Here is a 27,156-nt window from a genome sequence, read left to right on the forward strand (position 1 = left end):
CTAGATGGCGCTAGTGAGCAGAGATTTTATTTGCTTGTATCTCAGTCCAGTTATTAGATACAAAATTGATGTCTTCGACAAAGTTGATCAACTAAATGAGACCTATTCTGCCGTTATACGCATAATTGTCCCATGTTACTTTTTGTGAATTTTGACTTTTTGTCATTAAACAGTTTATTTTTACGTATAGTTTTAGGAAACACACACCAAAAATTTACTTTGTTCGGAAACTCAATGAAAAGCAAGCCAAGTCAATTTGTCCCATTGTTGAATTTCCACGCATAACTGTCCCACTACTGTATTTCTACGCATAACTGGCACACTATACAATTCGCTGCGCTGATCTAGAACAAAATAGTCAGTAGGTAGTTTTGAATTAGCTGGTATTTGGGAAAATCGTTTTGAACACCTTCTTACGTTGGCTTTACATCCCATGTGGAACACAACCTGTTTTATTTTTTACTAGTGGTCCCGACAAACTTCGTCTTGCCATCAAGTAGGCTGTTGAAAAACGTCATGAAGTCCCTCATACAAAATGACACCTTAGTCTTCTCCCATTTTCCTGATTAATCCGGAGACTTTCCCGAACTTTTTCTTCACACGAACACGTCGCATCCCTTGCGGAGTGCAACTGTGAAAAGCTTGCGTTAATCCGTTGACCCGTTCTCAAGCCATTTCGTGACATACATTCACCACTCCATTTTTATTTATATAGATTTTCGAGTCCATGGCTTGCGACAAATCAACTTCATGATTTAGCAAACCAAGTCTAAATAAAAATAGTTCGAATGTTTTTGGATGACTTGGCCGCATGCTGGGTTGTTCCGAATACCGGTTCATTGGTGGAAGTGGCCATATTATATTGGCGAATCTGAAACCTGGCTTGTGACATATCAATTTTCATGAATTTGCAAATCATGTCTAAAGGTGGTTCAAATGTATTTGAATAACTTGACCACATGTCGGATTGTTCCGAATTCCCGGTTCCCTGGGGGAATGGCCTCTAAACCATCGGTTCTGAAACCTAGCTGGCGACATCAAACTACATAAATTCCCAAATCAAGGCTAAAGAAGGGTAATTCAAAGGTTCTTGGATAACTTGATAACATACCAGGTTGTTTTGGGTACCCTGTTCTCCAGAAGAGGTGGTTATTATATTGGCGATTCTGAGACCTATCTTGTATCAAAAATCATGATTTTGCAAACCAAGTCCAAAGAAATGTCAAATCGTGTGAAGATTTGTGTCGTGAATTTTGAGTTAAACATTTACTCCGCAAAATAACCTTGAATTCGCAGATGAGTTTCTGTCAAGCCTGCAGCTGGAAGAGTCGATATATTAATTTATAACATCTTATAAACTCTCTAACTTACTCATCCACTCTTTCCTTCACTAACTCATACATTGTCTCATTATCACACATACAGAAAACTTTGTTTCCACCTCAAACTATAAAATCGTATTATTCACTTCCCCACACGTGGCTCCGTTTGGCACATGTCACTTAAGCCGTCATTAGGCGCCTTATGATAGTCTTGAGGATATACGTCCGCTACATTCGGTACAATCTATACATGAGAACGGTCATCTACAGCATTATGCGTAGCACATAATTGGTCACTAATATCAGTGGGACTGTTATGCGTAGAAATTCACCAAAACCCCGTATTTCTAGGCATAACAGTCCTACTTTGAATTTCGTAGCTAAATTTACTTTATTCCCATAATAAAGACTCTTGACTCTAATGAACACGCTATTCTTTAAACTGTTGTAAAGGTTTTAATTTAATTTATCACACACCTGGTCAATACACGGCCTAAATGTGTTAAAACCTTTAAACGCGTTTTTCTCGATTGCATATTTTGGAACATGGGACAATTATGCGTATAACGGCAGTATTCGCCTAAAACCTTTTTAGTTAGTAAAGCTTATAACACTCACAAGATGGCGCTAGTGGGCAAAGATTTTATTTGCTAATATCATAGTCAAGTGATTAGATACAAAGTTTGTGTCATGGACAATGTTGAACAACTAAATGAATCCTATTCGCCTAAAACCATATTAGTTCGGAAAACACTCACAAGGTGGCGCTAGTGGTCAAATATTTATTTTTTTTTTATATCAGTCCAGCGATGAGACTGAAAAAAATCGAACTCTCGAAATTGGTATCTTCGACAAAAGTGTTCAACTAAATTGGATCTATTCGCCCAGAAACATAATAGTTTGGAAAATTCTTCCAATGTGGCGCTAGTAGACAAATATATTATTTGCTTTTATCTCAATCTAGAGATTGCATACAAAGTTAGTGTTTTTGACAAAGTTGGAGAACTGAATTAAACCCATTCGCCTGGAAACTTATTACTTCGGAAATCACCTAAATGGCATTACTGGGCACACATTTTATTCGCTTATATGTCACTCCACTGATTAAATCCAAAGAATGCTATTCGCCTAAAACCTTCTTAGTTCGGAAGTCATTCTCATGATGGCGCTAGTCGACAAATGATTTATTCGCCTATATTGAAGTCCAGTGATGAAAAATTTGGTACCTTCGAGAACGATGATCAACTAAAGGAGATATTTTCGCAAAAAAAAAAACATATTAGCTGGGAATTGCTTTTATGTGCGAAACATCAAGGAAACAACCAATAAGAAATTGGTCTGCCTAGATCAAAACAATGGATAATTACTATCGATTCGAGCAACAATCGCTTATTTTGGATGCAATGCTCCTTACATTTTTAGATGAACCTTGACACCATTTAGATCTTTTAATCTTTTGAAGGGAGTGAAGAACGAAAAAACCGACAAATTGACTTATCCATCCATGAATTGAACTCCAATGGTGAAGGGCGGCTGTCAAATGAGAGTAAAATTGAATAGCCGCCAACCTAAGTCCAGAACCAGTTTTATGACTTAAACGTGGAAAAGTAAAAATAATTATTCGCAAAATTACTGGTAATAAATGCGCTTGAAAGATATTGTTTGCAAGCAGTTATTTGCTACGCGCTACTGCAGTGCGTTGTTTGCCAATTTAATCAGAAATTTCTACTTAATTCCCAAAATGAATGTTTTCGAGAGAATTGATTACGCCTTCACCATTGTTTGGTCGTAGTTTTATATGGCTGTTTACTTTTTAGAACCAGCGACGCGTTGAGGTAGCAGTAAAGAGCCTTCCTTGCTGAACTCACTCGGTCCAAGAATTGTGACATTTGAGTGGGCACGCTTCAGTATGCTCCCCAGGTATTCTGGCCAGCTCTAGTGTCAAAAACCTTGGACCACGTGGATTCGGTTCTATCGGAGAACAAGACTAACTGCACTAACTTCAACGTTTTATCAAATAATGTTGGCTTCAAATATTCACATCTGTAAAGCATGTAATAGTTGGAGTCCAATATTTGACTGTCATTGGACTGACGGACTAGCTTTTGATCAGCACTAACGAAATTCTGATATTGCCAAATATGTATTTCGATCACTGTCAGATCCAAGTCACATTGTATACTAATAACTTGACCCAGAAAAATATTTTGATAGTTATGTTTCCATTATCAGCTGGCAAGTTTTATATAATCTTTTTGAAGACTATTCTGAAACATCTGTTGTTTTTTTTCTAAATCAAAATATTTGATGTAAGATTTTATTTTGTTTTTGGTATAAATGGTTTAAGTGTGCACAATTGTACAGTACATGTATGGAAATGTATGTATGTCTGTATCTTTTTTTTTTCTCTGTACGGATGCGCCACTGCGACCAGTATTTAGATTTATTGTGGCATTACCCGTATCCTTAGTGTATAGTGCATGTCGCATTACTCCATTTCCATTGATAGGTAATGGAGCATCGATTTCTGTACAGTTCTTGTTTTGATTCCTCAGATATTGATGCAAATCGACTACGATGAAAAGGTCCCGCTTTTTACACGCTTCATTGAAATTTACATCTCAGCGAAGGCATAACATAATCGGTTAAATTTCTGAGAAACCAAATCGGTACTACTGATATTTGACCATGCAACGGAACTCTAGTCCCATCCTTGTTTCGCTTTTAGTTTAGTCCCAGAAAAATACTAGAAAAAAGGGGCTTTATGCTAGCAGCAAAACCGAATCAAGCTAGAAAATTTGTTTAGAAATCAGAATTCACGTGAGTCCTTGAATTACTAGTACTTAACAGTTTTTGTTGAGTTAATACTCATGATTGTTATCCTGGCTTCAGGCGCGGTAAATGGCTGGGCATGGCGTACCATTGGTACCTCGTGTACCTGCAGGAATAAAATAGACCCCTTTGTGCGGTCCTTAGCCTCTTGCCCAGCAACTCCTATCCCTACCTCCTCGTGGTACTGGCCGGGGTACGAGTAACCTTGGGGAAGATCGGGTAACCAACCCCCGGTGAGAACTTTGGTCGTATGCTGACAGGGAAGGGGGGGTTTGCTTTTGCAAACCTGGAGCGTCTGTACTCCACGTTAGGAGCGGCTCACAACAGCGTCTGTTCCCCATGTCAGGGGCGGCTGATCATCGTCCGAGTGCCAGAGAAGGACTCTAAGCTAAACTGCGCACTATGGCCCTCCGAACATTTAGGGGGAATGGTCCTCCGGAAATCTAGGGGGTTGGTGTCAGGCCCTGCAAGCCAACCGTAAAAACACATCAGCACAGGAACGTCAACGAGAGAATACGGACCGGAACAATCGGCAAAGACCACAGCGACGAAAATGGACTAGCGATTGGAAACTCGGTACGTGGAACTGCAAATCTCTCAACTTCATTGGAAGTACTCGCATACTCTCCGATGTACTGAAGACCCGCGGTTTCGACATCGTAGCGCTGCAGGAGGTGTGCTGGACAGGAGCATTGGTGCGAACGTTTAGAGGTAATCATACCATCTACCAGAGCTGCGGCAACACACGCGAGCTGGGAACAGCTTTCATAGTGATGGGTGATATGCAAAGGCGCGTGATCGGGTGGTGGCCGATCAATGAACGAATGTGCAAGTTAAGAATCAAAGGCCGATTCTTTAACTTCAGCATAATCAACGTGCATAGCCCACACTCCGGAAGCACTGATGATGACAAGGACGCATTTTACGCGCAGCTCGAACGCGAGTACGACCGCTGCCCAAGCCACGACGTCAAGATCATCATAGGAGATTTGAACGCTCAGGTTGGCCAGGAGGAGGAGTTCAGACCGACGATTGGAAAGTTCAGCGCCCACCGGCTGACGAACGAGAACGGCCTACGACTGATAGATTTTGCCGCCTCCAAGAACATGGCCATTCGTAGCACCTATTTCCAGCACAGCCTCCCGTATCGGTACACCTGGAGATCACCTCAGCAGACAGAATCGCAAATCGACCACGTTTTGATCGATGGACGGCACTTCTCCGACATAACCGACGTCAGAACCTATCGTGGCGCCAACATTGACTCCGACCACTACCTGGTGATGGTGAAACTGCGCCCAAAACTATCCGTCATCAACAATGTACGGTACCGACGCCCGCCCCGGTACAATCTCGAGCGGCTGAAACAACCGGATGTCGCCAATGCGTACGCGCAGCATCTTGAGGCAGCGTTGCCGGATGAGGGCGAGCTCGATAGGGCCCCTCTTGAGGACTGCTGGAGGACAGTCAAAGCAGCCATTAACGACGCTGCCGAAAGCGTTGTCGGATATGTGGAACGGAGCTCAAGAAACGATTGGTTCGACGAGGAGTGCCAGGAGGTTTTAGAGGAGAAGAATGCAGCGCGGGCTGCAATGCTGCAGCATGGTACGCGGCAAAACGTGGAACGATACAGACTGAAGCGGAAACAGCAAACCCGCCTATTCAAAAACAAAAAGCGCCGCCTGGAAGAGGTGGAATGCCAAGAGATGGAGTTGCTGTACCGTTCTCAAGAAACGCGGAAGTTCTATCAGAAGCTCAACACATCCCGCAAAGGCTTCGTGCCGCGAGCTGAGATGTGCCGGGATAAGGATGGGAGCATCTTGACGGACGGACGCGAGGTGATCGAAAGGTGGAAGCAGCACTACGATGAACACCTGAATGGCGCAGAGAACACAGGCACAGAAGGTCAGGACAGCGAAGGCGATGGCTACGTCAGCACAGCGGACAGCGGAAATCAACCAGCTCCCACGATGGGGGAAGTTAAGGATGCCATTCAACAGCTCAAGAACAACAAAGCCGCTGGCAAGGATGGTATCGGAGCCGAACTCATCAAGATGGGCCCGGACAGGTTGGCCGCTTGTCTGCATCGGCTGATAGTCAGAATCTGGGAAACGGAACAGCTACCGGAGGAGTGGAAGCAAGGCGTTATATGCCCTATCTACAAAAAGGGCGACAAACTGGAGTGTGAAAATTATCGTGCAATCACCATCCTAAACGCCGCCTATAAAGTGCTATCCCAGATTCTCTTCCGTCGTCTATCACCTATAGCAAACGAGTTCGTGGGAAGTTATCAAGCAGGTTTCATCGACGGCCGCTCGACAACGGACCAGATCTTTTCCGTGCGGCAAATCCTCCAGAAATGCCGTGAGTACCAGGTCCCTACGCACCATTTGTTCATCGATTTCAAGGCGGCATACGATAGTATCGACCGCATAGAACTATGGAAAATCATGGACGAGAACAGCTTTCCCGGGAAGCTCACAAGATTGATCAGAGCAACGATGGACGGTGTGCAAAACTGCGTGAAGATCTCGGGCGAACACTCCAGTTCGTTCGAGTCTCGGCGGGGACTACGACAGGGCGACGGACTTTCTTGCCTGTTGTTCAATATTGCGCTTGAAGGTGTCATGCGGAGAGCCGGACTTAACAGTCGAGGCACGATTTTTACGAGATCCGGACAATTTGTTTGCTTCGCGGACGACATGGATATTATTGGAAGAAAATTTGAAACGGTGGCAGATTTGTTCACCCGCCTGAAACGCGAAGCAACAAGAGTCGGGCTAATGGTGAATGCGTCGAAAACAAAGTACATGCTGGTTGGCGGAACTGAGCGCGACAGGGCCCGCCTAGAAAGCAGTGTTACGATAGACGGGGATACCTTCGAGGTGGTGGACGAGTTCGTCTACCTTGGATCCTTGCTGACGGCTGACAACAATGTTAGTCGGGAAATACGAAGGCGCATCATCAGCGGAAGTCGTGCCTACTATGGACTCCAGAAGAAACTGCGGTCAAGAAAGATTCACCCCCGCACCAAATGCACGATGTACAAAACGCTCATAAGACCGGTAGTCCTCTATGGGCATGAGGCGTGGACTATGCTCGAGGAGGACTTGCAAGCTCTTGGGGTTTTCGAACGCCGAGTGCTAAGGACGATCTTCGGCGGCGTGCAGGAGAACGGCGTGTGGCGGCGAAGGATGAACCACGAGCTCGCTCAACTCTACGGCGAACCCAGTATCGTGAAGGTAGCTAAAGCTGGAAGGATACGCTGGGCAGGGCATGTTGCAAGAATGCCGGACAACAACCCTGTAAAGATGGTGTTCGCCACGAATCCGGTCGGAACAAGAAGGCGTGGGGCGCAGCGAGCTAGGTGGATGGACCAGGTACACCAGGACCTGGAGAGCGTGGGTCACAGTCGAGGATGGAGAGAAGCGGCCATGAACCGAGGGAATTGGCGAAATATTGTTGGCGAGGCTTTATCAAGATAATTGATGTAAAGCCAAATAAGTAAGTAAGTATCCTGGCTTCAAGTGTAGTCTCGGGACTGACCAACTCCGAGTCTTTAACCATCTGCTAGGTAAAATAAATTAATTTTCAGAAACTGTTGCCAGTAACAAGGACTTTGTACCGCGAATCCTTGAATTACCAGAACATATTACCCTAGCCCGACAAACAAGATGAGACTAGGGTTCAAATTGGTAGATCTTACCCCGTAACGCACCACGAAAAGGTGATCTACCCGCGTTACGGGTAAGTAAGTGTATCTTACTTACGTGGTAGAGCAGAAAATTGAATTGAAATCACTAAATGATTTAGTTCTGGCATGCACCTTTCGCCTCTGAAATTATCATTCTTTATGTTGCAATTTATCTATCAGGGTACGTCCATAAATTACGTCACGCAAAGTTTTGCCATATTCATCCTCCACAATTTTCCTCTGTATCTCACTTTTTGTATGGATTCCAATTCTTATATGGGTAGTCACGTTTCATTGTAACCCCCTCCTTCCTCTTCTGTACGTGACGTAATTTATGAATTACCCCTCACCAGCATTTTTTTCCAACTTGTTTACATTGTAATGGGTCGAACTGCATGAAAATATTTTTGAATAATTTCGAAAATAAACTTATCGAACAGCTAGATATGCACGACACACTTTCAAGATTTTTTTTGGATCTCCACCATGGACTTGACATTTTTTGGTGAAATTGGTTTTAATTTATGGAAATACGACAATGAATAAAAAAACGGAGCTGAATTCCAATTGTGAGATACCTTGGGCGTTAACGGGTTAAGTTTATAGCATCCAAATACAGCCAGATCGGTACCAAACACATAAATGTTCCTCGCTAAAAATTGTTTCACATAAGGTTTTAAGGTTTTCGCCGGTCATGCGCCACTGTGTGATTCAAGAACGTGTTTCTCCTCGGTTATTTAGGAGTTTCACGAGATGTGATATGGCTGATTCATCATGCGGCTAGGTTGTTTTCATTTCATGAAATTCATCATGTAGTCGAATGTGTTTTCAGAGGAGAGCTTCCAACAACCACGAAGATTTCGGTTTGAAATTTCTTAAAAGACGGTTGTGTGTGGATTTTTCATTCGTCAATTTCCTCCTAAACACCATATTAGTAGGTTAGAACAACGCGTGAATTCAGCCTTCGAGCTCAGCCAAATTCTGCGCAGAAGAATGGAATGTGCGGAATTTGATTTTGAAGCGCGCGCGACAATCGCACATCGGGAAGAGAAAGAAGCCCCCTAAAACGCTAACGTCTACCGTCAACCGACTGGGCCGTCACAACTGGGGAAACATGAATGATGATAACAGAGGAAAAAATGTCGCTTCAGATCACATGTTACTGCGAGACGTACGGCTGGCCGGTATTTAAGCGGTGGACAGAATGCGAATTCCTGACGTTTGAGCGTTTGGCCTTGTCCGGGAATGGAATTTCAAGTAGCGGTGTGATGTGATGAAACTTGGCAAACACAGGTAGCACCACTTCGATACCAATCCGAAAAATGATGAGTGATGATTTGCGTCAGATTGATAACTTATATCATGTTTCAAAATTTGGTGCGAATTGGCGGGTTATAAGGCGAGTTCGTTTGAATGAAATGGTGTAATGAATCACAGAAATAAATTTAAAGAGCTCGATTTGAAGAATTTTGTTCGAATCTTAAATTGAATCTCAGATTAACATTCTGTACGAGTCTCAGAGTGCAAAAAAAGAGTTTATAGTTAACCCGTACAAAACTGTTTTACCCTAAACTCGATATGAATCTGTAATTCTTCCTCGAGATCACTGACTAAGCTGCTCAATAATAACCTGAGAGCTTAGTCAAAGCCAATGCTTGATGTTACATGATTTTATGAACCTGCCTTAGTGTAAGCCTTATTCATTTACCATCCAAATATTGCTGGTTACGTTTTTTGATGTGGAGCGCTGTACTGAACGAAGTTCTTGGGTAACCATAGACTAGACAACCATGGAATTATCAACATTACTCACTTACATTAGCTGATCCAACATCCCGCAATACTCGAATGTTCCCGTTTCCTAGGTCTTGCTCCACTTCGATTAACCTAGCTCGCGGCGCTCATCTGCGTTTTGTATATGCCGGAATGCAAACATATTTTTTTGCAGAATAGTTGTTCAGAATTCCTACAATATATCCCGCCCATTGCACCCTGCCACCCTTAGACTTTCCGGATACTAGGATACTAGGGTCGCCAAAGAGTTGCGCCATTGTTCATTGTTCTCCTCCAAACGCTATCCGACATCACAAATGTTCCTAGATATAAGAACTCGTCACACTTACTTTACTTTACTTTTGAACGTGTTACGTCCTTCGAGACATGACCTGCGTCACCAAACTCATTCCATGGCTGCAATCAGTTTCTCAATCGCCCCACACTTCCAAGATCTTGCTCCACTTGGTCAAAGCACCTAGCCTCTTGCGCTCCTCTTCGTCTAGTACCGGCCGGATCGGAGGTGAACACATTTTTTGCGGGATTGTTTTCCGGTATTCTCACAACGTGCCCCGACCATCGCACCCTTCCAGTTTTGGCGCTTTTTGGATACTGGGTTCACCTTAGAAACTCTTAGCGCTTGCAGGTCCTCTTCGAGCATTGCATTGTCCACGTCTCATGCCCGTAGGCTGCGCTGAGAATAGTGATCGCAGGATAGTTCTGACATGCGAACTAGTAACCTTTCTTAGAAATTGGGCACGTTAACCTTCTTTTCACTCCTTCAGTAGCTGTTCTGTATCTTGACTATGAACTGGTGCAGACAAGTAGCCAATTTAACTAGGCCAATCTCAATAAGCTCTACTCCATGATATTTCCTACAACCATATTGTTTTTGATCTGTTGATAGGATACTTGGCTGTACTTTACTTGGGAGTTGGTACATCGCCCTCGTCCACCGAACCGTTATTGTTATACCTCCTGCCGTCTTGGTGTTCTGGCTCCACGGCATGCAGGTGCTCAACGTAATGCTGTTTCCATCTTTCAATCTCCTCACGCTCTTCCGTCAAGATACTACATCCGATACATTTCGGCTCGCGTCATGAAGCATTTACGGGATGCGTTGAGATCCTCGTAAAATAAGCGGGTTTCCTTAGAGCGACACAGTTACTGCATTTCTTCACACCCCGTCTCTTTGAAGTGTTGCTTCTTATCCCGGAAAAGATAAGTTTGCGGTCTCCTCATCTGTTTGCAAATCTCGCGCTGCATTCTTCTCTTCTAAAATCGTTTGACGTTTCTCGTCCAACCAATCGTTTCACCGATGTCTTCCTCTGCTGCTACCCCAACAATCCTCAAGAGGGGCTTTTATCAGCTCACCCTCGTCCAAAAAACGCTGCATCTAGACACGCAACTAGTAACGAGCATCGTTTGTTATTTACTACGGAAAGTCTTTGGCGCACTTCAACTGGTCGGCGTTAAGTAAGAGGGGACGAAGTATAAAACTTTGGAAAATGTGATTATTCTGTCATTAGATGCAAAATTATGTTACCTCCATTTCACTTTGATCGTATTTGATGAATGTCGTAAACTGCGAGAGATAAGTAATAAATTTACTTTGAATGATCAATAAAAATCCATAAAAGTATGCAGTCAGAGTAGACCAAGTGCTTTTTTACCATCACCAAGAAAACGATACGCCCGTTGAGTAATTTGAGAAAATGATACATTTCAAGTAATTTCTCAAATTGTTTGCAATGATTCTACTTCTCATCCGTCAATAGATACATAAATGTTACATAATTCGATACATTTTATTTTGATTTCTGATCATTTACAATATTTGAACTGTTAGTCAGATATTGACACAACTTCTATGGACCAAAATTATCACTTGGTCCACTCAGATTGAACGCATATTTGAATATTTGTGATCTTCAATGGCCTCAGCCAACAACATTAAAGCTTTGTAATGTCACTGATTTCTGGATTGAAAATGAGGATTTTATTTAAAAATAAAATACGATACTGCTGTCGAAAGATGTTGCTAATCCGTTAATCTTAGAGATATGAACCGAGTTCGACCATGCAAACATTAAATGATTGTTTTTTTTTTTTTTTTTTCAAAAAAATGTTCAGTCAGAGTCAATTAAATCACTGAACGATGTTTTTTGGTTCAGTCAGAGTGGACCAAGTGCACTAAGTCCATCAAAAAATTGTTTAGGGGTTCAAGATTTCCGATCACTTTCACTTCACATTATATTTCTTGAGAGTATACAATGATGGAAATATTGAATTAAACTTTGGCAAAAAAGCTCTCAGTAAACAACTGTGGAAGTGCTCATAAGAACACTAAGCTGAGAAGCGGGATCTGTCCCAGTGCCAAGAAGAAGAAGAAGAAGTTTCGCCAGTGAGCACGAAACATTTGTTTTGCGATTAACGCCGGAGCCAGTTAGATAGATGGCGTCTTCGGCAGAGTTGTTCATTAGCTCAAGGGCTATCACCATTCTAGCCAAAAAAAATCGAGATTTTGCCACCAAGCGGTGCTAGTGTACATGAAACGTTTGGAAATATTCCAGAATCCTGATCACTTATAACGATGGCGTCTTCTGCAAAGATTTTAGATAAGCCAAGCGCAATCATTGATCAAGCTATTTGATTCTAAATTTTGCCAACAGGTGACGCCAGCACTTCGAAAGATATCAGACAATAGAAGTAATAAACCATAGAAGAAGGGTGTCGCTGGCGTCGCTGTCGGATCATCCTTTGCTGGCAGAGATAGGCGGGGCTATAAATGTCAACGCGAAAATGTATGCAGTTTGACACTTATGTAGCCAACATGTTTCTGAGCGAGAACAAAGGGAACACCAGCGACATTATTCTTCTATGGTTTATTATTTCTATTTATCAGACAGACATTCAAAATTTCTTCGATAACTAGGTTGGCATTTGTCATTTTCTTAACTATAAAAATCTATTCTACATTCAGCATTAAAATTCCGCATCCCAATCGAGCTTAGAAGAGACCCAAGTTGCCAGTGGAATGTAGCGATACTAAACTTTTCCCAGAATATATCGTCACCAATCCGTCAAAATAATTACAAGCAATTAAAGAAAATTAATTCCACTGAGCATGAACCACCATTTCTGCGGAGACCAACTCACTGATATTCCGCTGAAAACAGCCTAACTGCCCCAATTGTCACAAACCGCTCTTCTTTGATCTAACGCCGCCAGGCCCAACACATAATTGATACGAAACATAAATGCTTAGACTGAATCTAATTAATGTTCAGCGAAAAAAAAACTTGAAATAAAACAGTAACCCCATTCCCATTCCTCCTCCCGTAATGGGAACATAAAAATGCTTCCTGTCGATTTTTGCCGCCCTCTCCGGTTTTTCGCGTCCACAAGGTTTCGCATCGCCTTTCGGAGGGAAGAAAAGCTAAAATTACCGAGCAATTACCAGCCCTGGACATTACATGGGGCCTTTACGTTTTCGGCGCTGGTGGCACTATGGACGATCAGGTGGTCAATAATCGGGAAAATGACTTGTTCTCATAGGTTTTTCTTGTACATTGTTTCATAGTAAACACTTTTGTTCGACATTCCTGGAATATCAAAGCAAGATCTTGTAGAATATCACTGATACAGTGTGTCAAAATTAAAGTTTATAAAACAAATCCATGCAAACACACGGTTTACGTTCAATTCATAATACTGCATATTGGTAATATTTTCTACAGTTCGAAAGCTTATTCACTGGTGAAATAAAATGAAAAAAATATCCATGCTTTGCTTCGTATGAATGTAAGGTGCGCACTGAAAAAAAAATCGATTCTTATGGATACTTTACACATTCCATACATTTTTATCCCAAGTAGTGCCGCTCTAAAATGTGACTAAAGGATCAATTTTGCTGCACTTATTTTAGGAAATTTCGACTATTTTCAATGTTTTTAAAAAATCCTTCAATTACAGATAAAGTTCACTCTAGCGGATAATTATATCTCGCAAAATGATTCATGCCATCATAACTATTTAAGTCATAGTATTGGGCCCTTTTCAAAAGTTTGCCTCGAAAACTTGATTTGTCTTAAACTTACGGATATGACTTAAGATGACAAAACCTTTTTGGCCGACAGTCTACATGAAAGCTGCCCATAGTGATGGTGGTAGTCGCCTTCAGGCGCACCCAGCGAGCATAGATTACAAGAACCACGCCAGTGTGCAATTAATTTACTAAATGAGCATTTCGCTTTTCCTCCTGCTTACGCTTCGGCAACACCACTACTTCACCATCAACGTTGCAAGCTGGACACCCGTCAGTTGATGAACGAACCCGAGAACGGCCACAATCGTTGTCAGCACATGTATAATATTATAATTAAATATAATTTATGGCATCGGGTAGCCATCGTTCGCGGCCAATCGCACGGCCAGCTCTGAGGGTTCGCCCAAGACACGCCTTTTTATTGCCGCCACGCATTCGCACACACTCTCTGTACACAGATCGTACCTACACAGTCTCAGGTCGGAGGTGCTGAGACATTAGCACTGAGAGTGGGCAGTTTTTCCGCTACCAAACGAGAACTGTAATGTTGCGGTTACGAATGGACAGATGCAGCAGCAATGCCTAAAGACTTTTATGATGATCGAAATGTGTGCAATCTGGTACAATCAGGGTTACCACATATACAAATTTACAAATTTATCTGAATTTTACAAGTAGATGATAAAACCGAATTTAGTACAATACCATTTAATTCCACTAGAGTTTGTATCCTTTGACAGATACGCGTATTTCGACCTCAACTGTAAGGCCGTCTTCAGTGTCGTGTACTAGACTCGATTTCGAGTCGAGTCTAGTACACGACACTGAAGACGGCCTTACAGTTGAGGTCGAAATACGCGTATCTGTCAAAGGATACAAACTCTAGTGGAATTAAATGGTATTGTACTAAATTCGGTTATTTCATCTACTTATAGGTATTCTACTAAACAGCTCGAAGATTTATTATCATCATGAATTTTACAAATTTTCTCGATAATTTTGTTACTAAGAATCTGTATATACAGATCTGTTATTTTAATACAAATTTAAAGATTCTGTATAAATTATACAGATTTTTGGGCAAAACTGAAAATACATATTTTTGAAAAACTTAAAATTCAGGCTAAGGCGTGACAATTCCGCATTTTAGTTACAAATAATTGATATTTCCTTGAATGTCTTGTGTAATTCTAGCTAGCTAGCTTAGCTAGCTCATAGAGTGTGCTTCCGAAAGCCCAAGCGAGCGAGTTCAGTTTGTGCGTCGTCGGAATGATTTATTTTTCTCGGTTTTAGATATACTGGGCAGCGTTCTTCCGAGAGCCCAAGCAAACGAGTTCGGTGTGTGCGTCGCCGGAATGATTTTTTTTCCTCGGTCAGTGTTTTGGAAAGCCCAAGCAAGACGGTTCGTTTTCGGATCGCCGGGAGTTTGCTTTTCGTTTCGCGCGTTTTGCTGGGCAGTGCTTCGAAAAGCCAAAGCAAGACGGTTCGTATTCGGGACGCCTAGAAGTGTTCGCGCTGTGTGAGTGCGAAAATATATTCGTGTTCAGTCGAGGACGGATTATCAACTGGTGAGCTCGTTTCATGCTTATGATAACAAATTTTTCAAGAATGCATTACTTTTATGGTGTATTCAAACAAACTTTGTATGGTTCGTCATTACAAGTGTCGGCATCGAGATACATATATTTTTCTCTATTTGACATTTCTAAAAATATCTTTTGAATTGTTCGCCATTAATAAAATATTCTTTTGAATGGTTCGAAACTGCAGAATGGTTCGAATCTTGTACCAAAAACTTCTCGAGACAAAAATACAAAACTAGCTTTAAGTATAAGTCGTATTTTGCTCCTTGTCCATGGATCGCATCACCAACCAAAGGTGACCCCCAGATCTTTTCCTTTTTTTTTTTTAAATTTCTTTATTAGTATCATTCCAAACATTACATTCATTTCTTATATCTAGGTGTTCTGTGTTATTAGACAACACTATCATCCTAATTTGGTAAAACAAATTTAAGATTTAATTAACATTTTGTTAACAACATATTACATTTCAGTTGCCGTAGCAGTTCAGTTTTTTTACAGGTGAGTTGATTTCACCTGCTTATAAGAGAAAAATAAAGTTTTTAATATACTTAACCCAACTTAACCTAAACATATAACGCATTAATCGTGGCAATAGAAGATTGTAACGATTTTTGCCTGAAATTATTTATTATTTTATTTGACATTTGTTCCAATGTTTCAACATTGGATATTCTATGTAACTCATTGGTACTATACCAGGGAGGAAGTCTCAGAATCATTTTCAAAATTTTATTTTGAATTCTCTGCAGAGCTTTCTTCCTGGTATTACAACAGCTAGTCCATATTGGTACAGCATACAACATGGCTGGCCTGAAAATTTGTTTGAATATCAAAAGCTTGTTCTTAAGACAAAGTTTTGATTTTCTATTAATAAGGGGATAGAGACATTTTACATATTTATTACATTTGGCTTGAATGCCCTCAATGTGATTTTTGAAAGTTAAATTCTTATCTAGCATGAGCCCTAGATACTTAACTTCATCTGACTAATTTATTGGAACCCCTCTCATCGTGACAACATGTCTACTTGAAGGTTTCAAATAAAGAGCTTTTGGTTTATGTGGGAATATTATTAGTTGAGTTTTGGAAGCATTAGGAGAAATCTTCCATTTTTGCGAGTATGAAGAAAAAATATCCAAACTTTTTTGCAATCGACTACAGATGACACGCAGGCTTCGTCCTTTGGCGGAGAGGCCTGTGTCATCCGCAAATAAAGATTTTTGACATCCCTGAGGTAACTCAGGTAAGTCAGATGTGAAAATATTGTATAATATTGGTCTCAAAATGCTGCCATGAGGAACACCAGCTCTTACAGGAAGTCTTTCAGATCTGGAGTTTTGATAATTAACCTGAAGTGTACGATTTGACAGATAACTTTGAATTATTCTAACAATGTATGTTGGAAAATTAAAGTTTAATTTTACAATCAAACCTTCATGCCAAACACTGTCGAATGCTTTTTCTATGTCTAGAAGAGCAAGACCAGTAGAATAGCCTTCAGATTTGTTGGAACGGATCAAATTTGTTACTCGTAAAAGTTGATGAGTGGTCGAATGTCCATGGCGGAATCCGAACTGTTCATTGGCAAAAATTGAATTTTCGTTGATGTGGGCCATCATTCTGTTCAAAATAACCTTTTAAAAAGTTTACTGATGGAGGAAAGCAAACTGATTGGACGATAGCTAGAAGCTTCTGCAGGATTTTTGTCTGGTTTTAAAATTGGAACAACCTTAGCATTTTTCCATTTGTCAGGGAAATATGCTAATTGAAAACATTTGTTAAATATATCAACTAAAAATGATAAGCTACTTTCTGGAAGTTTCTTGATGAGGATGTAGAAAATTCCATCATCGCCAGGAGCTTTCATGTTTTTGATTTTTTTAATAATAGTTCTCACTTCTTCCAAATCAGTCTCCCAGGCATTTTCGAAAACGTTCTCTTGATTGAGAATATTTTCGAACTCCTGAGTAACTTCATTTTCAATTGGACTAGTAAGTCCTAAATTAAAATTGTGCGCACTTTCAAACTGCATAGCAAGTTTTTGAGCTTTTTCGCAATTAGTTAGTAATAATTTGTTTTCCTCTTTCAATGCCGGTATTGGCTTCTGAGGTTTTTTCAAGATTTTAGATAATTTCCAAAAGGGCTTAGAGCCAGGGTCCAATTGAGAAATTTTATTTTCAAAATTTTTGTTTCTTAATTGAGCAAAACGTTTCTTGATTTCTTTCTGCAAATCCTGCCATATAATTTTCATAGCAGGATCGCGAGTGCGTTGAAATTGCCTTCTCCTCACGTTTTTAAGACGGATCAAGAGTTTAAGATCATCGTCTATAATCACGGATTCAAATTTTACTTCACATTTTGGAATTGCAATGCTCCGGGCTTCAACAATGGAATTTGTTAAAGTTTCAAGAGCATTGTCAATATCAAGTTTAGTTTCTAAAGAAATGTTAACATCAAGATTAGAGTCAACATACGTTTCATATATATTCCAGTCGGCTCGTAAATAATTGAAAGTGGAGCTGATAGGATTGAGAATCGCTTCTTGGGATATTTGAAATGTAACAGGGACATGATCAGAATCAAAATCAGCATGAGTAATCAGTTGGCTACAAAGATGTCTAGAGTCGGTTAAGACCAAATCAATCGTAGATGGATTTCTAGAAGAGGAAAAACATGTGGGGCTATCAGGGTATTGAATTGAGAAATATCCTGAAGAGCACTCATCAAATAAAATTCTGCCGTTGGAATTACTTTGAGAATTATTCCATGACCGATGTTTGGCATTAATGTCACCAATGACAAAAAAATTTGACTTATTGCGAGTCAATTTACGCAAGTCAGTTTGGAGCAAATTAACTTGCTGTCCAGAGCATTGAAAAGGCAAATAGGCAGCTATGAAAATATATTTACCAAACTGTGTTTCAACAGAAACACCTAAAGTTTCAAAAACTTTAGTTTCAAATGATGAAAACAGTTGATGTTTTATACGCCTATGAATGATGATTGCAACTCCCCCACATGCCCCATCAAGTCTATCATTACGATAAACAAAAAAGTTAGGATCTCTTTTGAGTTTAGATCCAGGTTTTAAATACGTTTCGGTAATAACTGCTATATGCACGTTATTAACCGTAAGAAAATTAAACAGCTCGTCCTCTTTACCATTCAGAGAACGAGCGTTCCAATTCAAAATATTTAAATTATTATTTGGATCCATTAGAAAAACGTAATCCAATAACAATTTGCTTTGTAAATTTTACACCTACTTGGACTGCTTCAGTCATAGTGGTGGCTTTGAACATTGCATCAATCATTAGATTCAATTGTTCAGTTAGAAAATTAAAATCAGAGGCAGACATGTCATGTGATTTCCCATTAGAATTTCCGGTAGACGAAGAAGCGGAGTTACCTGTGGCGGTAGGGTTTTTTCTATTTGATTTGAAATAAGTAGAATGGGTACCCATGGATCGAACAGGGGAGGAGTTCAAATTTCCTGCTACGATATCGGCAAAGGATTTACCGTGGGTAGATACATTCGAAATTGAAAGATTCGAACGGCTACCCGACGGATTAAAATTAGTTTGTGAATGAGCATGATTATGATCTTCCTGATGGGTATGATTCATGATCAAGCGATCGTTAACTGAAAAATGAGCATTGTTCGATACTCTACCAGGCAAATTCCGGAAACGACCGTTATCGTAACGGATATTATCTTTCATCTGCCTGGCACGAGCCTCAATGACCCTTTTGCGTGAAGGACAATTCCAAAAATTGGACTTATGGTTAGCCCCGCAATTACAGCATATGAATTTGGTGGTATCTTCCTTCACTGGACAGACGTCCTTAGCGTGAGAAGAACCTCCGCAAATCATGCATTTAGCATCCATGCGACAATTTTCTGTACCATGACCAGAGCCGTAGCGTGGCCTCACAGCGCCCTTGGCAAACTTCCCGTTGGGCGCCCCTCTGATGCAATTTTGTATGTGATTGAAGTTTTCGTTGAACATCCCAAGTAACCATGTGGCTCAAGCTATTATTCATGCATATATATGGTGTACATAAAGCTAGCATCTACTGTATAGCTACTGTAAGGTGTCAAAAGGCTTCACAAAGGTCGAGTAAATTTTATAAAATATAACACAAAAATGCCTGTAGAGGGGCCCTTTTCCACTTTAAATAAACTTTAATTGTAGTTATACAGTATTGCTAGCTAAACGTATACCGTTTATATGCATATATTGCAGTTTTTGCTTGGGATACTAGACAATTTCCATAAAGATCCTTTTTAAAATAATAGGACAACTCTTAAATGAATGCATATATTAAATTGCGACTCAAGCATTCAGTAATTTAGAGTTCATTAATATAATTAGTAAATATCAATGAAACGTGTACTACACAGTTCTTCTTGAAAACTGTGTAAGATTTTATAAAATATGTTTTGAAGAAATTTGTAAGAAATCTACTGTTCATGAGGCACTTTTGCGGAAACAATTGAGCATAGCATTGAAAAAACTCTTCTTAAAATCAATAGTTTTTATTTTTTATTTCTTAAATACATTTTTTTTATTTCTTGACATTGTTAATTATATTTTCATTTGTTAAAAAATGCTAAGGCTTCTAAATATTTTGTAATGATTTTGCCTAACAACTCCTTAAGAAAACATTTTTTTAGTTGTTTTCGCAAGAGTCTTCCAATAAGTGGAAGCAAATTCGTCAAATTATTAGAATAAAATGCAATAAAAAACTTTTTATCAATTGTTTAATTGAATCAGAGGAAATAATGAGGTAATATGTGTTTCGTTATACCATTTAGAAGTTTAATACCTTAAAAGTAACATGGAAAAATATGAATTTGTTTTATTAGTTAATTAAAAGTTCATGGAATTTGCAACGAATTTATAAGCATCTCTTACTCAATAGCCTTGTTTCTGTGATACTCGTGTTAGTAATTTACTTAAAGAAAATTCCAACTGTTCTAGAATCTCCAACACTTCCCCTTCTTGGTTGAATTTCAGAAATGGTATTTAATGTGATCTAAAATTTATTCATGCTAAATCATCTCCAGCAAATCAAAAATTAAAAAAAAAACTATAGTCAGTCAGCGTGGAATATGTTCATACTAGGGAAAAAATAAATTCAATCTTTATAACTCATGTTTGCTTATCACTGACACGAAATTCTCTGAAAATGTTATTCAGAATTCTGTAAGAGTTCCTACCACGTGTAGAAATTTTTGAATATTCTGCCCAGCTGCACAGTGATGTCAAGGCGGGGAAAAGTTAAAAATAACTTTCACTAACAATTCTGAAAGTATTTTTGTATTTCTCTTCTAAATTCAAACCCAGAATTTTTTGAAGTTTAAATAAAAACTGATTTTTTTTATATTTCCTCTAAGAACGTTATCAAAATTCTTATGTTTGTGCTCCCTAGTAAAATGTATGGGGAATTATAATCAACTTCGACTAAATTTTCAAATGTGAGCACACACTCGAATACATGCTCCGCTTAAACTATACATTTTTATACCAACCTTCAGAAAATCAAAGGTTCATCTTGAGCAAACTTGCACACCATAATTTTCGGTTGGTTGAAGAATTTAGGTGTTAAAAATCTGTATGGCCAAAATGTTTAAATGGATCCAATGAACATTCTTGTTTAAATGTTGAAACAACATTTACAAATCATTTGAAAAATTCTAATGCAAATAAGTTGAAGGTCTTTGTATCATGTTTTGTTGTTGCTTGGCTGATGCGTCATATAACTTGACAGATATGATGATCATGATGATGATGAGGTTATCATGATCAGAGAAGAGTCTATCATGCGATGAAGATAAATAGTTTCAGACGGCAATTATCTGGTCATTCATAGTAAGGGCTTTTCATTTGGGCATGAACAATCCATTTCAAGACTTTCTATACCATTTGTATGGAGATAAATCACTGTAAGCTGTAATGAAAGGCCTGTTCAAGATTATCTGTCATAATGATCTACCGTACTCTGAGAACCCTGTTCAAGATGCTCTTAGGCTTTCAAAGAGACTGTTTAATTCTTATCAAGTTTATTTGAATATTTTTTTTTTATTTCCAATAGAACCTCCAAATAAATACCACAAACTTGATTTTTGCTCAAACCAGTTTTAATGGCTATTAAAAACCATTAGAGATTAGGCAAGTAACCATAATGTTAAAATTTGAAATAAATGTATGGGAATCATCCAAAATACTGAAAGGTATTTGAAAGCGATTAAGGAATTGTTCAAATTTTCCATTATTATGTTAAAAAAATTTAGTTGGAAATTTGTTTTAGGAGGCGCCCTTATTTAATAAATGCCTTTCAAAATTAACAAAATACTTTGGCGCCCCCCAATGGCTGGCGCCCTTGGCGGGTGCCAACCTGGCCAACCGCACGCTACGGCACTGACCATGACCCCACTTTTGGCACTGACGGCACTGAGTGGGGTTCTGGTAATTTCCTCCAGGTTTCTGGAAATGTTCCCATGTCACACGGACATCAAACATAAGTTTTGCTTTTTCTAAAGCTTTAATATCATTTAGTTCTTTTTTGTTAAAGTGAACTAAATAAAATTCTTGAGAAAGCCCTTTCCGAACAATGCCAGATTGGGTTCTCTTTTTCATAATGATTACTTGGACTGGGGAAAATCCAAGTATATCATTTATTCCATTTTTGATCTCTTCAGGTGATTTATAGTCACTTGAGAGACCTTTCAAGACAACTTTGAACAAACGTTCAGTTTTGTCGTCATAAGTAAAAAATTTGTGCTTCTTCTCTTCAAGATGTTTGAGAAGAAGTTCACGATCTTTAAGAGTTTCCGGCAAAACGCGACAGTCTCCTTTCTTTGCGATTTGAAAGGAAACCTTGATTCCCCTAATGGAGTTCAAGATCTCCTGCCTAAATCCCGCAAATTCGGAACAATTGACCACGATAGGCGGCACTCTTTGCTTCCTCACTTGAATCAAGGAGCCTGGGCTAGAGGCTGCTTCGATTTGATGTTCGGAAAATTTGTCTAGAACATCGAACTGATTGCTCATTTCGATACAATTATTCATTTCACCCTTGGAAGAAAGTTCGCATTCCGGGGAAACGTCCTTTCTTCCATTCTTGCCACGTGTAGTGACAGTTTTAAAACCCACTTTTTTGGAAGGAAGTAGTGAATTCAGAGATTCACCCTTCCTTTTGTTTGTTGTTGATACCATGTTTAGCTAATAAACGAAAGAAGACGTGACCTTCGAAAGGTTTTTTCCCAAGACGGTGTCCAAGAAGGATTACCACCGCTAGCTTTCGCCAACGGGTCCAACGAAAAATCGAAGGCACGGGTCCAAAAAAGGATCGTAAAGGGATCAATAGTAGAAAAAATGGTACTGAAAAGTACTGTTTTGGTAGCACTGAAAAGTACCGTTTTTAATTTTAGCACTGAAAAGTACTGTTTTTGTAGCACTAAAAAGTACTGTTTTATTGCTTTAGGTAGTTTTTAAGAAAACTTCCAAGAGCAGAGAGAATTCGTGTACGCACAGCACGAAGGTACGATGCGCACTGATCTTTTCCTCCCATACTAATAATCACCCTTCCCGTGGTGATTGTAGAGATGCAGAGGTATTCTCGGTCTCTAGAAGCAACAATCATTACACCCTAATGTTCCTTCCCCATCCCAACTGACTGTAAGGACTTGGCCGGCGCCGTTATTGATCAATAATATTAGATATGCTATAATTGCACTTCGAGAGTAAGCGGAAACTCCCATCCCTTATTAATTTGAATCCTAGTGCAATTCTTACCAGTTCCGATCAATCACGGAGTAGCAACCATTGACATGTACAGTCAGTCTATGGTATGCTAATTCTAGCTAGCTAGCTTTGCTAGCTTATACTGACTATGCATATAAATGGTTGCTATTCCGTGATTGTCCGAAGTCAGTGAAAATGCACAAAGAATCAACAAGAAGTTCGGCTGGGAGTGGCCATAGGCTCCTTCACTGATGTCAGAGTTGCTAACTGTAAAATCATAGCATTTAATGTGAATTGATCACAAAAATCATTAAAATTTGATTAAATCAGTGATCTTGTGATGGAAAATTATTTGCAAAATGATAAGTTTTGATAATATGCAGCAAATGTTCCGAAAACAAGCATATAACAATTGGTAGAAAAATCTGTCACCAACCATCTGGCAACACCGTCATCTCTTGCAAACATAAACCGTACCGATGCAACAAAAATATGCGATAAATCCAATATAAAACAGAGAAATTCCGTTTCCGTTTATTGAATTAAAATGTTTTCTTTTGATAAGTACGATTGAAGAGTTGATTTTGATTTCCAATAATCGTCAATCTACTAAATTTCCCATGTGTTTACTTAAAAATATGCTTAACACAAATGTTATACATTTTGTTTGTTTGTTTTGTAACTGTACATGGAAAGGCGACACTACTACTATTACATCAATGATGATTCTAATGATTCTTTGAGTTACACGCTGCTTCAGCTTAAGGTGAAACAGTTTTGAATCAACTTCTAAAATTGCACTTAAACTTCAAAGGCACAAATCTCACAAAGAAAGCATCCAACAACCGTGCACTTTTTATTTTGGCTTTGTGCACTAGCAGAAAGCTTAAAATAAGAAGATCAGAAACGTTTGCCAACAATTTCTCCAGTTTTGTGCCTTTGAAATCGTGAGTAGGGGCACAAGTCGGCCATTGTGCCGGCCATTTTTGGATTCTGAGATGTTTCACCTAAAAGCTGAAATATAAAGTTGGTATTCAACGACATGCTTTAAAGCTTCTCCAAATTTGTGTGAACAACGCCTTGTTTTACACATAATGTGGGTTGAATATATCATATCATATATTTGTATTGACATTTTCTCTTAGGCTGGCCAAAACCGGTGCTTTTACCCTACACACTTATTGCAACAATAATCGTGCTGACATATGCTACGATTAGGGGCCCAGATAGCCGTAGCGGTAAACGCGCAGCTATTCAGCATGACCAAGCTGAGGGTCGTGGGTTCGAATCCCACCGGTCGAGGATCTTTTCGGGTTGGAAATTTTCTCGACTTCCCAGGGCATAGAGTATCTTCGTACCTGCCACACGATATACACATGCAAAAAATGGTCATTGGCATAGTAAGCTCTCAGTGAATAACTGTGGAAGTGCTCATAAGAACACTAAGCTGAGAAGCAGTCTCTGTCCCAGTGGGGACGTAACGCCAGAAAGAAGATATGCTACGATTAAAGGCCGTTCAAGTCCTTTTTGTCAGGTTGTCGGATGCAGATCGCAATAAATAATTGCATTTTCTCTTTGATCAAACTTTTGCCACTTCTACCCAAAACAAACCGTTTCTGAAGTCCTATGCTGGCAACTTAGCCTATACAAGTCGCCCCTTTCAAGAAGGACGTCCATTACAAAAACTAATATCAAAGCAGCTACCGTGAGCGTTTGCTAAATTTATGTGACATATGAAATAACACTTTGCCTCTTCATGCCCCCAGACAGGAGCCAACCATGAGAGGGAGATCCTTTATTGTATGCCGTTGTTCAAAAGGACAACTTTTCATCGAGGACACACGTACCAAAAGTCGACCTTTCGGCTCCGGTCTGGGCGTTTTGCTATGCGACGGAGGGGGTTGTCCCTTTTAATCTCATGCAAGCATCAGACAAGAAGCAATAGCTCGTCGGTGTAGAGAGGGGGTTTTCTAGCTTCTGAACACAACAGTCTGGGGACAGGACAGTTCAACCGAGTGAGGATATATTTCATTCTCACTCGTCCCCTGTTTGGACTAGCTCACAGCTCCTTACTGCCATTATTGCTGGCCACGTTTTTGTCGTCATGTGTGTTGTTGAGTATCACCGCCATTGAAGAACTGTTAAACGACAGGATGGAAATGAATTGTGTTCACTGATCTCTGCTCGTTGACTTTGCTGAAGGTTGAAAACACGAAACTTTAATATGTGTCGCCTGCCATAAGTTTTGTATTATGTCGGATCCTTGAGAGCATAGGATTTTTATCAATCGACTTTTATATAGTTGACACCTTGTTCATTAAAGTGATGCAAATTTTAAAACTTTGGCTCATCTATGCTTTTATTATGGTAAATAGCGTCTTAGTAAAGTTTGAAATGATTTGGATGAAAATTGACTGTGCACACGCCGTTTCTACGCCAACCTTTTGTGTTCAGCCCACCTGTCCCTTCGCCATATTATTTTATGGAAAATTGAACAAACTCTTCTCATGTGAAATCTTCTCAGCCACAACTTTGACGAAGACGTAGGCAACAGTGATGCTTTTGGCGGGAAGAATAGATCAAAATAATCCGGCCTACTATGTTCCACAGCAAAAAGCAGTGTTGCTCTGAAAGTGATTAAATGATCATCTCAGCAAGATTTAGACTTTGTTATCGATAATAACAAATTAAGTAAGTGTTTTACTTTAACATGATAAACAATCCTCGAACAAATGGAAAATATTAAAGTACTTCAATCTACAGACCAGTTTCCTATACTTTCCAAGGGTCTATGGATTAGACAAAAAAAAACAATTTAGAAGGGTAAAACCAGATAAAACACACCAAACTGATTCAAAACTGTATGTGTTCCGTTTGTTACTGTTTCTGCATAGATTGTACTTACTTGAGTCTTATAGTTTTTCTGAGGAGATAACCCAAATAAATGACATGGGCCCAAATAACTAAAATAAATAATTTTTATTTTTTTCTTCGCTCTTTTCAGGTCTCGAAGCCCAAGTTCAGGAATCATCCAAGGATTTGTACTGGTTTTAGATAGTTAGACGAATTTCTCCCGTGAAGGCGTTATTGGATCGAATCAGGATCACACAGCGGACGATTCTCCTCCCTTCTGCGACTGGTGAGCAGAGCAGCACTACAAAGAACGATCCACACTGCATCACTAAATCAAAGGAGCACTCAAAAATTTGGAAGGCGTGAATCTGCATAAATCAAAAGACAAACTAAACTAAACGAATGGCAAAAAGCACTTGAAAGTGATTTTAGTGATATTGTAATCTAATTTATCTAATCGTACTCTTTGTTCAAATCTAGTTTAAGTAAGGCACCATCAACAGAACTTTTGTTCGGAGGCACGGAACCTCGTTTAAATTTGCACGCTCTAGACAGCAAGACCATAAACGATTCATGTAAAACCGTACTTCTTTTCGTTTTCAAACCTATCTCTTTCTCAACGTTACAACATGTATCATATATCTAGTAAGAATGTTGTTTGGCGAAAATTGATAGATCAAAATCAGGCAGCGAGTACACAAATACGTTATAGTCAGGCCACAATCCAGTTCGTACACGACATCACCCATATACAATAGTAACCAGCAGTTAAGTAAGTGTGTTAAACATTCAAAATTGGCAAACAGTTTGTGCATATATTCAATTCAATCATTCAACTACCGTTCGAGGATACCTTTACACATGAAAAGGTGTGAATTCTATCTATTTTACATAATTCAACACTAGGAGAAACCGCCAACCGAAGAACGCTGTGCTGCGTACAGTTCTTATATAAATAGTTATTTTATTGCAATATGATTACTACACGTAGGTATATCTCTTCTGGTGTGATGGATACAAGCAAAGATCGCACTGACGTACTGTACTATCAGAGTTTAGCGTATGAGCATTATATGCAACAAAACAAGCCCTTATACATGAAGCCACCTCCCGGGTGGTATATAATAAAAATTCTGTAAATGAAAAAAATGTTTTGCAATGTGTTGTCATTTGATCGATTGCAATCCGAAAGTCTTTCAGATCTTTGACTGTCTAAATGATGATCACCTCACCACTGGAAATGTTTTTTTTTTCATCTCAGTCTAGATTTGCACAGTCATCCGGCACACAAACGAAC

The 27,156-nt window shown here is 39.6% G+C and overlaps 1 protein-coding gene across 3 annotated transcripts in view; it reads left to right on the forward strand.

The window, feature by feature from the left end:
* LOC5573506 (protein vestigial) overlaps positions 1-26,639 on the forward strand; it is a 159,194-nt gene extending 132,555 nt beyond the window's left edge. For all 3 annotated transcript variants that reach the window (XM_001654590.2, XM_021846553.1, XM_021846554.1), the window contains exon 8: positions 26,011-26,639. In XM_001654590.2, the coding sequence (XP_001654640.2) occupies positions 26,011-26,060 (50 nt within the window). In that variant the 3' untranslated portion in view covers positions 26,061-26,639. The remainder of the gene's footprint in view (positions 1-26,010) is intronic.
* Positions 26,640-27,156: the final 517 nt, after the last annotated feature.

Source organism: Aedes aegypti, chromosome 2, assembly GCF_002204515.2.
Source record: "Aedes aegypti strain LVP_AGWG chromosome 2, AaegL5.0 Primary Assembly, whole genome shotgun sequence".
In the NCBI taxonomy this organism is placed as follows: Eukaryota; Metazoa; Arthropoda; class Insecta; order Diptera; family Culicidae; genus Aedes; species Aedes aegypti.